Below are 12,372 nucleotides of genomic sequence, written 5' to 3'. Positions count from 1 at the left end.
ACAACCGTGGGCCCATGTTCATGATTGTTGTTACAATGACGAAGCAGCATGAGAGCAGGAATCAAATAGGCTAGTGTTTTACCAGAATCTGTCTTTGAAAGTGCCACTAGGTCCCTGTTTTGCAGGGCAATAGGCCACGTTTGTGCCTGAATGGGTGTCGGCAAAGCAAAACCAGCAGCATATATCTGAAAAAAAGCATATTAATTAACTCTGTGCAAAACCAAACATCTGTGATCAAATTTTAATAGTTCAAGAGAAAGACTTACCTCCATCAGTATTTCTGGAGGGAATCCAGTGGACTCAAATGACATGAATGGAGCTGGAACTTTATCACCCTATGGAATTAAGAGAAACTAAGTATGAAACATATTAATCACACATTAAAGTCAGAGTCAGGGAACAAACCATTGCGGTTACATCATGTTTTTTAGGGTGAATGTCGACAGATGATTGAGTCAAAGCATCTGGAGAGGCCACAACTGTTGGAGTTCCAGAGTTTATCTTCTGAAACAACACAGTTTGCATTCACATTAGTATTGTTCAAAAATGGAAGCAAGACTAAACTAATGAAACCATAAAACATTAAGCTGAGAAGTAAAAAGTAGTTACCCCATGAATTTTTGGCATTGGTGTTGGAAGCTTAGGTTGATGAGGGACCAAAGCAATCCCACCATTTTTAGCATTAAAAGGTGTACTATCCTTCAATCCGACCGATGAAACGTTTGGCACTTTTTTCTGAAACTTTGGTCCACATTGTGGTTGACTAAACGGTGATGGCTGCTGCGTGTTTAAGTCAGGACCACCACCATATCGTGTAGGAGGTTTTTGAATAACAATATCTTGTTTCCGAGAATATTCCTGTGGCCACTGCTGGTACCCCGTGTAATGCCGCGTAAACTGGTAGCCCTGTGACGGATCCATACGATACGACTGAGGTGTGTTATATCCTTGCTGAGGTGGCATTCTTTGTTTTGGTGTTACAAACATCTGAGGTGCAGACACGGGTTCAGATACAAATGGCAGCACGGTGTTAGGTTTCTATCTGATAAGGTGCGGCCGCCGCCTCAGCAGCCATCTATCTGATAACAAAATAAATATGCAGACACATTAGCTCTTGTGGTAATAGTGTAAGAAGCTAGCAATATACTTAAAACAAACCCTAACTTTCTTCTGAAATATTAGCAAAATTCAACTGTTTTCCACTACCAGATTAACAGTCTACTTAAAGAAGTCATCGGCTTCAAAATGTGCAGTTTCTACATGTATGTAAACTAGGAGGAGTCTAGTGCATTGAAACACCGTAAAGTAAAGTAAATAAAATCAAAAGCATTGTTAGGTTACCTTTGCTTGTTATTAGAATCGATTGCAGAGTTAGGGCTTGGTGTTTTAGGGTTTTGATTTTTGCTTTGGTGTTTGATTTTCAGTGTTTAGTTTATTTGTACGGGAAAACGGAGGATTTTGAATTTTTCCATTTATTTAATTTAATTATATTGTAACTTTGGATTCTATGCGTCTAGTTTTATTTTGTTTTTTTATGCCTCATTTCATTTCATTATCAGCAAAAAGTTTAAAATCTTGTGTTACGTGTTCATGTTACGCAAAAGGTAATTATTTACATAGCCTTTCCTTTTTAGAAACTAAAAGCCATAAAATAAATACAAAACTATTTTATCAAACTCCATTGCGAGCAAATAAGACTATTTTATAATAAACAAGCATCTGCATAACGAGCTTTATATTAGCCCGGGTGTTGTGACCTGCAACCCTCTCCACCTCACCTCTTTAACCAAAAAACACCTTCCATCCGGTGCCACCCCAAACGACATGGGCGTCACCCTTTTCCCACCTTTACCTTATTGTGCTAATGCCCAAGAGGGCTAAATCAGGTGGGGGTCCACTCCCAATGCACCAATCAAACTTTTTTTTTAGTTTCCCACATCACATAACACTACCACAACAACATCTAGTCTAATGGTATCAAGGTGTGTACATAGTAATGTTCCCTCTCTAAGTGGTGAGGGTTCGAGTCCCACAGTGGACAATAATGTAGATTTAGTAAATGAAATCCAAGGATATGTAAGCCGTTAAAAAAAACGAGGTTTATATTACAACTTTCCGTGTTTTGTTGACCAATTTATAAAGCATAGGCAACATAATGTTTATTTATACAACAAAAGAATGGATGTGTTATATTCTACTTTTACAAACTCTTAGTAACCAAACAAACGTGATCAATTTTTATTTCAACTTACAAATAGTTGATAAATAAAGATAGGAGAAAGAGATAAGTACTCTGGTGCCACATAAATAAAATGATACAAAGCGGTTCCGTTGTATAATGTTCACGCCTTAATCTTTCACTAAATGTCTCTCTAAGCAATAGGCATCACATATGCATTCATGTCTCCCTACACTAATAAGATATTCCTGATGTTGGTGAAGGATAACGAGGGAAAAAAGATGGAAAGATGTATTCAACAAATCGAGATGAGATGATTTTATTTCAAATTTCAAAAACAAGTTATCGTGCCGGGTATCAGGCTAGTGAAATAATGTTCTCTCAAGTTGAACTTAGTGAGCTAGATATGGCATATGCGATTAAAATTGGGTCAAAATTAAAATTATTTAAGCAAGTGGTTTTACTTTTACAAACCATGCTAGCTTAGCCCGACTAAAGAACCATTCAGGCGGGCTTCAATCCACGAGACATTTGAACAACCTACATAAACTACATGACAAGTAACGTCTTTGGATACTTCTTGGTCTTCTCTGTGTTCTTGAGATATAAACTCAGGTGTATATATATGAATTAATAATCACTAAGAAAACGTGTTTTTACTTTCCAAGGTGTTTTAGATATGCAGAAAACGAGTCAAGGTGTTGGAGCAAAATTGCTTTCAGACAGACCGTAGATCCAACGTTAACATGGGTAGCAATTCTCTTATCACCGGTTTTTGGTCATTAAGTAAAAACCCAAAACTGAATCATGCTTTCGTATCGAGTCACAGAAGAAACTCAGCCAACTTCAAATAATATGAGCTTCCAAATGATTACGTTAGTTTGTTAAAACAATCAAAATTCTTTGTCTAGATTCGCTCTGAAAGTAACTGGATCGCTGATACATGGTCGATCTGTGGTATCAATCGTGATTCTTTTGTTCAAAGTTGTTCCCAGCCTTTTACTATGTAGTTTCGGCAGTTAATACTTGGCTCCTCCATATCTAGCATAGGTAGTTAGGTGTTTGTGATGTGTAGAAGATAACACTTGATCAACTGCTTATGGCCGAAAACCCACGGTGAGATATATTATAGGTTACGCAGACTCGATAGTAATTGAAAGTGTTTCAATTCTTATAATGAAAATATAAAATAAATTCTCTATTTAAACGTAAACAACAATTAAAAATAGCCCAAACAGTCACCAAAAATGACACCCGAAACCTATAGTTAAGCCATACCTGACTGATGTTTAACCTTTAGAGGCAGAAAAATAAATCCACTGGCAGTGTATCGATTAGGGTTCTGCAATATGATTTACAGCTCCCGCAGGATCAATACCACCCTCGGGCTGTTGCATAACACCCGGTTCAGAAGTTAGACCAACAACAGGCACATCTGCTTCTCTTTGATCAAACTTGGACTCACGCCTTCTTTCACGCCTTACAGGTGTTCGGCTTCGACTCCGGCTCCGGCTGCGTGACCAACTCCGGCTCCGTGACCAGCTACGGCTCCGGCTGCGGCTTCTACTCCGGCTATAGCTCCTTCCCCTGCCACGGTCACCATCTCTTCTGTTATCAAACCGCCCTCTACCACGCCCACGACCCCCACCACCATCACGGGAATCCCTGAATCTATCATTCCTATCCCAACCACCATCCGGTCCGCCATACCCAACACCTCTAGGACCACCACGACCTCCAAAGCCGCCATCCCTCCCGCCACCACGACCTCCAAAGCCGCCATCCCTCCCGCCACCACGGCCTCCAAAGCCGCCATCTCTCCCTCCACCACGACCGCCAAATCCTCCACGACCTCCAAACCCGTCATCCCTCTGGCCACCTCTACCTCCAAAGCCACCACGGCCACCGTCCCTCATGTCACCACGACCACCAAAACCCCCATCCCGCATGTCACTGCCACCACGGCCACCAAAACCTCCATCCCTTGAGTCAAAACCACGGCCACCACGACCACCACCAGAATCCCAACGTCCGCCACCACGACCGCCACCAGAATCCCAACGCCCACCACCACCACCAGAATCAAACCTGCTCACTCCACCCCGCTCCTTCCCAAAACCAGGCCCGCCACGTGCTGCAATCTCACGCACCGCAGGTGGTACAGGCTGATTGGCTCCCTCAAGAAGTTTGATAAGATCCGCAGCGTGTTTCCAATCTTGCTCAGAAAAGAAAGTGTAAGCCACTCCTTTTGCACCTGCCCTTCCGGTTCTACCTATTCGATGAACATAGTCCTCAACACCGTTAGGGAAATCAAAATTAATCACCACCCTGAAAACACAATAAAAACTTAGAAATTTGCCAATACAATACAAAAATGCAATTCATTCAACTTTTTACCTTACGTCCTTTATGTCAAGACCACGTGCAGCAACATCAGTAGCAACTAATATTGGGGACTTTCCAGAACGGAACTGATTGAGAACCCAGTCTCTCTCACTCTGAGATTTGTCTCCGTGAATGGCAGCAGCCCCAAAATTATGACCAATACTACGTGTGAGTTGATCACATAACTTTTTAGTTGAACAAAAAATAATGATCTTCGATCCCCTTTCTTCAGATCTCAGAATCTGCTCCACACGCTTCTGCTTCTGAAAGTCAGGGACCACTTCCACATACTACAACAACACATACAATAATATGTCATTATTATGGCTGTGTGCTTACTTTGTAAGGAAGCCAAGAGAAACATATGCAACAGTCTGTTAGCACTTACCTGTGTAATAGATTTGTTTGCAGCAAGCTCGTCCGCATTGCCAATGTTGACCTGAACAGGATTGACCAAAAGATCACTAGCAATTTTCCTGACTTCTTTGGGCCAAGTGGCAGTATACATAAGGGTTTGCCTTCGAGGGGGTATTTCATTCACAATCTTCCTTATTTGAGGTTCAAAACCCATATCAAGCATCCTATCAGCCTCATCAAGCACAAGTAGAGACACTTGACGAAAGTCAACCTTCCTCATTTCAAGAATATCATTAAGCCGACCTGGAGTTGCTACAACAATATCTGCTCCTCGTTCCAACTCCTTCAGTTGTGGGCCCTTAGGTGCCCCACCATACAGACACTGAACAACATTCGCACACACATTAGCAATACTATATGCGAAAAAAGTATACATATATGATCACTAGAGACTCACCGTGCAAGAAATTCTGATGGATCTGCCAAACTTGATGGCTTCATCTTGTATTTGAGTAGCAAGTTCTCTTGTGGGAGATAAAACCACCACTGTGGGCCCGAATTGGGGATTGTTGTGACAGCGTCTAAGCAGCATGAAAGCAGGAATCAAATAGCCTAATGTTTTACCAGAACCTGTCTTTGCAATTGCCACTATGTCCCTGTTTTGTAGAGCAATAGGCCATGTTTGTGCTTGAATAGGCGTCGGTGAAGCAAAACCAGCAGCGTATATCTGAAACAAAATCATATTAATTAAACCTCTAGCCTAACAAACATGTTTCAATGAAATGTTGAGCATTATGCAGGGAAGTTAAAAATGTCCAGGAATTTATAGAACGACTAAATTAGAAAAGAAAAGGTTAGATATGGAGTTGCTTACTGAAGCAACTCGAGGCAAGAAAAGGGTGCAATTATGACAAAAGAGACAGGGCCAACATCAGAAATTGCAGCCAAACTCAGAATAAATGTGTGAACCATGGCAGCGTACGACATGTGCTCCGTTTCTGGAACAGATATCGCACCTGCGTTAAGTCAAACATATTAATCCTAGAGTCAAAGTTACAAAAAATAAAAGATGCACCAAACATAGAATAATTCTAATATCTTTTTAACAAATTATAGTATCACAAAAGAATGACTTACCTCTCTCAATAATTCTGGAGGGAATCCAGTTGACTCAAATGACATGAATGGAGCTGGAACATTATCACCCTATGGAATCAAATTGAGAAAGTAACTACTATTAAGATTCCCTGATATCTCTCACAATAACCTGGCATCATGAAACGTTATCAACTAAACACTAAAGTCGAGTCAGTAAACAAACCGTTGCTGTTACGTCATGTTTTTGACGGTACACATCAACAGATGATAGACTCATAGCATCTGGAGGGGCCATAACTGCTGGATTTCCCATCATCATAGTGTTATTCATAAATGGAGGGCCACCAGTAACTTGCCCATACACGTTAAGTGAGGTGGGTCCACCAGGGAAAGAAGGTGGAACATTGTGGTGTACATGACCTCCAGCTTTCATCTCCTGAAACACCACATTAGTATAGCTTCAACAATGAAATAAGATTAAGCTAAAAAGTAAAACACTTTACCGGTTGATTTCTTGCCATTGGGATCGCTGCAAGCTTAGGTTGATATGGGGCCATAGCAGGCACACCATTGTTATTATTGTAATAGTGATCATTCCCGCCTCGTCCAGGTGGATTATCCTCAAATTTTACCCCTACGGGTGGAACATTTGGCTGCTGACCCATTTGATTCTGGAACTTTGGTCCATGTTGCTGATATTCAACACTGCTCTGCGGCAATTGAGCATATGGTGATGGCTGTTGCATGTTAAACTGGGAACCACCAAACTGTGTAGGTGGTGTTTGAATGGGATTAACATCTGAAGGTTGATTGTGAGCAACTGGATCCTGTTGCTGAGGATATTGCTGTAAATGCTGAAGTGGCTGCATCATATTAGGCGGCCTCTGTTGGTATCCCATGTAGTGCATCGGTTGATTATGAGTAAACGAGTAGCCCTGTGATTGTTCCATAATAGCACCTGGGTATTGTTGGGGAACGTTATTTCCTTGCAGAGGTGGCATTTGTTGAGCAGGAATGCCATTCGGCTGTTCTGTCATAGTACCCGGTGCAGACACAGATGTAGTTGCAGAGGGCACAGGAGGCGGGACTGATGGTACAGGTGGCGCCACAGCAGCAGGCTTGTGATACTGAGTGACGTTCGTTTCAGGATTCCAATAGTACATGGCACCTGAGCTCCCATCAATTAAACCCTTCCAGGGTTCAGGCAAAGTTGGGTCAGGTGGGGCATAACGAACAGCCGAAGAATCAGAGGCCCCCTCAGCAGTCATAATTTACAGGAGTTCGAATCTGACGATGAAAAATAAATGAATGAATATATAAATAATACTACTCTTTCTAAAATGTAAAAAGTATCATGAGCAACACATTATTATCCTACATTATGTAAGCTATTTGAGTTTGACAACATAACATAGATTATCTATCTCTATGTCCATATCCCACTATGATAACCACTTTCGGGGTAATAAAAAAGCCAACGAGCATATAACAAGGACAAGATGTTAAAAATTCGAAATAAGTGATATTACAAACATATAGATCAGTGGTTGTTGTAGTTTAACCGTTTGAAAATGCAGTTATAAAAGTTGCAGGTGATACACCTTGCTTGCATCAACTTCAAATTGACATTAAACTTTTGAAAACTAGCTAGCTCAGCTCAAGATATAGTAATTTGAACACCTCCTTATACAATCTCCATTTAAATAATAATCAGATTCAACATGTACAAACCCCTATAGAATGAATCATCAATATAATATAGATGGAGAAAGTAATGAAATTGACGAAAGCATTGTTTGATTATAATAATAATAATAATAATAATAATAATAATAATAGGATACCTGCGTTAGAATCGATCTCCTAATATCTCTTTACTGCGGGAGCGGATGTATGTATGTGAAGCAATCAGCAGAGAGAGACAGATCGGTGGTTCACTTAGGGTTTGTTGTTTTTGGGCGTTTTAGGGTTTGAAGGGGGTGACGATACAATACAATTCAATAATAATAACTTATAACTAATAGTCAATCACCTCACTGGAACTCATTATAATATATATAAACGAAAACCCTATATATAAACGAAAACCCTAAAATACTATACGTGTCGTGACTCCCTCTTTCTATAGAATTCACCAGATTGCTTAATTTTTAATTGGGGTCTCTCATTAATTTAACCCAAATTCATGGGTATGGGTCTTACCAAAGCTAGATAGCTCTTAAACGAGTTATTACATCTCATTAAATAAAAAATTAATCTTACCAATTATTTGATATAAAAATCCTATAAAATAGGGATATACTAAAATTTAATATCCAATTTCAAAAGAAAAGGATATTATTTATAATTAATAAACAATTTTATAGTAAAAAAACATAAGAGGGTCATGGGTCACCAAATCCAGATAGCTTTTAAACGGGTTGTAACATATCATTTATTTATGAAACCATTTCATCATCAAACTCTAAGCATATTATTAACTTTCTTACAATAAAGAAAATTAAAATCCAAAAAATAAATATTATAAAACGAAAAATGTAAAACAACCATTCTCTCAAGCCATCAGATTGCTTTATTTGTAAATGAAGGTTTCTCACGCATTTGACCCGAATTCACGGGTAAACGTCTCACCAAACCTAGATAGCTCTAAACGGGTTATAACATCTCATTGTATTAAAAATTAATCTCATAAAATATTTGATATGAAAATCCTATAAAATTGGGATATACTAAAAATTAATATCCTATTTTATTTAAAAAAAAGATATTATTTATAATTAAGAAACAATTTTATAATAAATAAAATAAACGGGTAATGAGTATTACCAAACTCAGATAGCTTTTAAACCGGATTATAACTATACGTGTCGTGACTCCCTCTTTCTATAGAATTCACCAGATTGCTTGATTTTTAATTGGGGCCTCCTATTAATTTAACCCAAATTCATGGGTATGGGTCTTACCAAAACTAGATAGCTCTTAAACGGGTTATTACATCTCATTAAATAAAAAATTAATCTTACCAATTATTTGATATGAAAATCCTATAAAATAGGGATATACTAAAATTTAATATCCAATTTCAAAAGAAAAGGATATTATTTATAATTAATAAACAATTTTATAGTAAAAAAACATAAGAGGGTCATGGGTCACCAAATCCAGATAGCTTTTAAACGGGTTGTAACATATCATTTATTTATGAAACCCTTTCATCATCAAACTTTAAGCATATTATTAACTTTCTTACAATAAAGAAAATTAAAATCCAAAAAATAAATATTATAAAACGAAAAATGTAAAACAACCATTCTCTCAAGCCATCAGATTGCTTTATTTGTAAATGAAGGTTTCTCACGCATTTGACCCGAATTCACGGGTAAACGTCTCACCAAACCTAGATAGCTCTTAAACGGGTTATAACATCTCATTGTATTAAAAATTAATCTCATAAAATATTTGATATGAAAATCCTATAAAATTGGGATATACTAAAAATTAATATCCTATTTTATTTAAAAAAAAAGATATTATTTATAATTAAGAAACAATTTTATAATAAATAAAATAAACGGGTAATGAGTATTACCAAACTCAGATAGCTTTTAAACCGGATTATAACTATCATTTATTTGTGAAACTATTTTATCATCAAACCTTAAGTATATTAATTATTAACTTTCTTACAATAAATAAAATTAAAATCCAAATATACATATATAAATATTAAAAACGAATAATGTAAAACAACCCCCGTAATACGGGGGATAAAATCTAGTAATTATAATAACTGATTAATTTCTTGTACCAAACCAAAAAATATATAAATAAATAAATAAATAAAAAGAAAAACAAATATCTTAGCTTCCATCCACCTCACTCGCACTAATTCTTGTCCAATGAGGTCGTTATACGTTTGATTTGATGAGGGTTGATATACTATACGTTGACTAGATTACGCTACAAAAGGTGAATTTGTGGCTGATATATTAGGGTTAAGCGCATTTACTTGTGTGTGATTATATGTATTTCTATTTAACGATAACTAATGAGTTGTCAAAAATATACTTAAATGTAAAATGCATTAGACGGAAGGTAGATCAAGGTCAAGTCTCGAGGTGGATTATCACAAGCACGTGTCTTTTTTAAAGTGTTGGTTATTGACTTATTGTTACAAAGTGTCAAACTAAGTAAGTCGTAAGCTGTATAGGGATGTAATTGTAGTTGCTTTAAAGTAGTTGTGATTAATGTGAAAAGATTTATGTTTGGACATCATGCAAAGTTGAATAACACATTTATATGTTTAATATTTGAAAAGTTTGACTATATTATGCGAAATTATTTACCGAGTCTATACATTTTGGGTGTTACAAAAAAACGTGAAGCTGTTAGTGGCATTTATTAAGCATTGATGCATATCTTATTTTAAAGAGTTTTTACATGAGGTATGTTACTTTAGATGGTTATGTAGTTTCTTCTAAAGTGTCTTGTATTCTTGTAATAACTCTCTTATACTAATGTGGCAAGCCGCATGAAAAAGAAATATATATTTGTTGGTGTTTATAACTTTGTTTTTTATTAAATGAATAAATTTATTAATCTTAAGTCATGTTGTGTAATATTTTGTATTAATTGCTTAAGTGTACAAAAGGATTTATTTTAATGATCAGCAATTGAAGAGTGTTGATCCATCACCTCTTCTGTCATGGCTATCTACAAGTTCATTTGACAAGTGGTTGTTTGGTAGCAATTAGCCTAAAGCTCTAAGTCAGAAAGAATTGGGTGAATTATTAGGGGAAAAAAGGAGAAAAGTAGAATTCTAGATTAAAAACGGCATGAAAACAGAGTTTGAAAGATTTTGTTAAAGAAGACTGAAAAAGATTCAGATAATAATAGTTTTGAAGATTGAAGGGTTTTTGTTTTGGATTGGTGGATAATAAAAGTCCAATCTTTTTATTTTATCACATGTTAACTTTACTAATAGTATATGAGAGAGTACGTGACATTTTTTGGAGTTCTTTACCTCTTAAAACAACACAGGTTCAAGATTGTGTCCAAAAGTTCTTAGAGGCATCAAATAACACCTAGAAGATCTCGAAAAACTTGAAAATCTAATTTTATTTTTAGTCGTTGTAATTATTATTTATAGACAAATTGAAAATAAATAATCTCACCTTTTTTTGTATTGGCCGATAATAATCACATATTTAAAAATCACTACCCAATGTCCAACCTTTCAACTATTTTTGTTTCAATGGTCATCTGTTAAAACACACTTAACGTTGTTAAGTTTTTTTCCGAGTTTCAAACCGATGTTTTAGGGCTTTTGATCGAAAGAACAATACAAGTCGACTGATGTAAAAATTTTCTCGAAAAGGTGGTTCAAATTGCTTGAATTTTGTTAATTAGAAATTCAAACACCCAAATTGAAACACTGTTTCGTCGTTTGGATCACAGTTTCAAGATAAGTTTTACATCAGTTGACTCGTATCATTATTCCGATCAAAAGCCCTAAAACATCGATTTGAAACTCGGAAAAAACTTAACGACGTTAAGTGTTTTTAACGAAGGACCATTGGGACAAAAATAGTTGAAAGGTTGGACCGTTGGTAGTGATTTTTAAAGGTAAGATTATTATCGGCCAATACACAAAATATGGGATTATTTATTTCAAATTTGCCTATTATCTATCAATTTTTTTTCATTAATACATTATGATTAACTTTAATTTTTCTCATAGGTGTTTAGAATTGTAAGTCAGTTTTTTTATGATCTTATTGTGATATATCTATCTATCTAAAATCTATAATATATATAAACGAAACCCCTAAAATTCTACGTGTTACGATGTGGTCGCTCCCTCCTTTTATGGAAGCCACCAGATTGCTTGATTTTTAAATAGAGGCCTCTCATTGATTTAACCCAAATTCATGGGTATGGGTCTTACCAAAACCAGATAACTCATTATAACATCTCATTAAATTAAAAATTAATCTTACCAATTATTTGATATGAAAATCTTATAAAATATGGATATACTAAAAATTAATATCCAATTTAAAAAGAAAAAGATATTATTTATAATTAATAAACAATTTTATAGTAAAAAAACATAAGCGGGTCATTGGTCACCAAATCCAGATAGCTTTTAAACCGGTTATGACATATCATTTATTTATGAAACCCTTTCATTATCAAACCCTAAGTATATTATTAACTTTTTTACAATAAAGAAAATTAAAATCCAAAAAATAAATATTAAAAAACAAAAAATATAAAACAAGCATTCTCTCAAAGCCATCAGATTGCTTTATTTGTAAATGAAGGCTTCTCAAACATTTGACCCGAATTCA

At 36.1% G+C, this 12,372-nt stretch overlaps 1 protein-coding gene and 1 pseudogene across 2 annotated transcripts in view; both read right to left on the bottom strand.

The window, feature by feature from the left end:
* LOC143568361 (DEAD-box ATP-dependent RNA helicase 14-like) overlaps positions 1–700 on the bottom strand; it is a 49,508-nt gene extending 48,808 nt beyond the window's left edge. Inside the window, exons 1-3 of one of the 2 annotated variants that reach the window (XM_077054531.1) lie at positions 610–700; positions 406–504; positions 267–335 (exon numbers count right to left, since the gene is read on the bottom strand). In XM_077054531.1, coding sequence (XP_076910646.1) covers positions 267–335; positions 406–504; positions 610–627 — 186 coding nt within the window. In that variant the 5' untranslated portion in view covers positions 628–700. Of the gene's footprint in view, positions 1–266; positions 336–405; positions 541–609 lie in introns of those variants that run through there. The other variant, XM_077054530.1, reaches the window with a different exon arrangement.
* Positions 701–3,413: 2,713 nt separating this feature from the next.
* On the bottom strand, positions 3,414–7,891 carry LOC143568360 (DEAD-box ATP-dependent RNA helicase 14-like; annotated as a pseudogene).
* Between the last annotated feature and the right edge of the window lie 4,481 nt (positions 7,892–12,372).

Source organism: Bidens hawaiensis, unplaced genomic scaffold (assembly GCF_021521415.1).
Source record: "Bidens hawaiensis isolate Kalapana, Puna unplaced genomic scaffold, B.hawaiensis_p1.1 tig00023981_1, whole genome shotgun sequence".
NCBI classification, from domain to species: domain Eukaryota; kingdom Viridiplantae; phylum Streptophyta; class Magnoliopsida; order Asterales; family Asteraceae; genus Bidens; species Bidens hawaiensis.
Note: the sequence above shows the minus strand (reverse complement) of the source record. Positions and strands in the feature narration are given on the sequence as shown.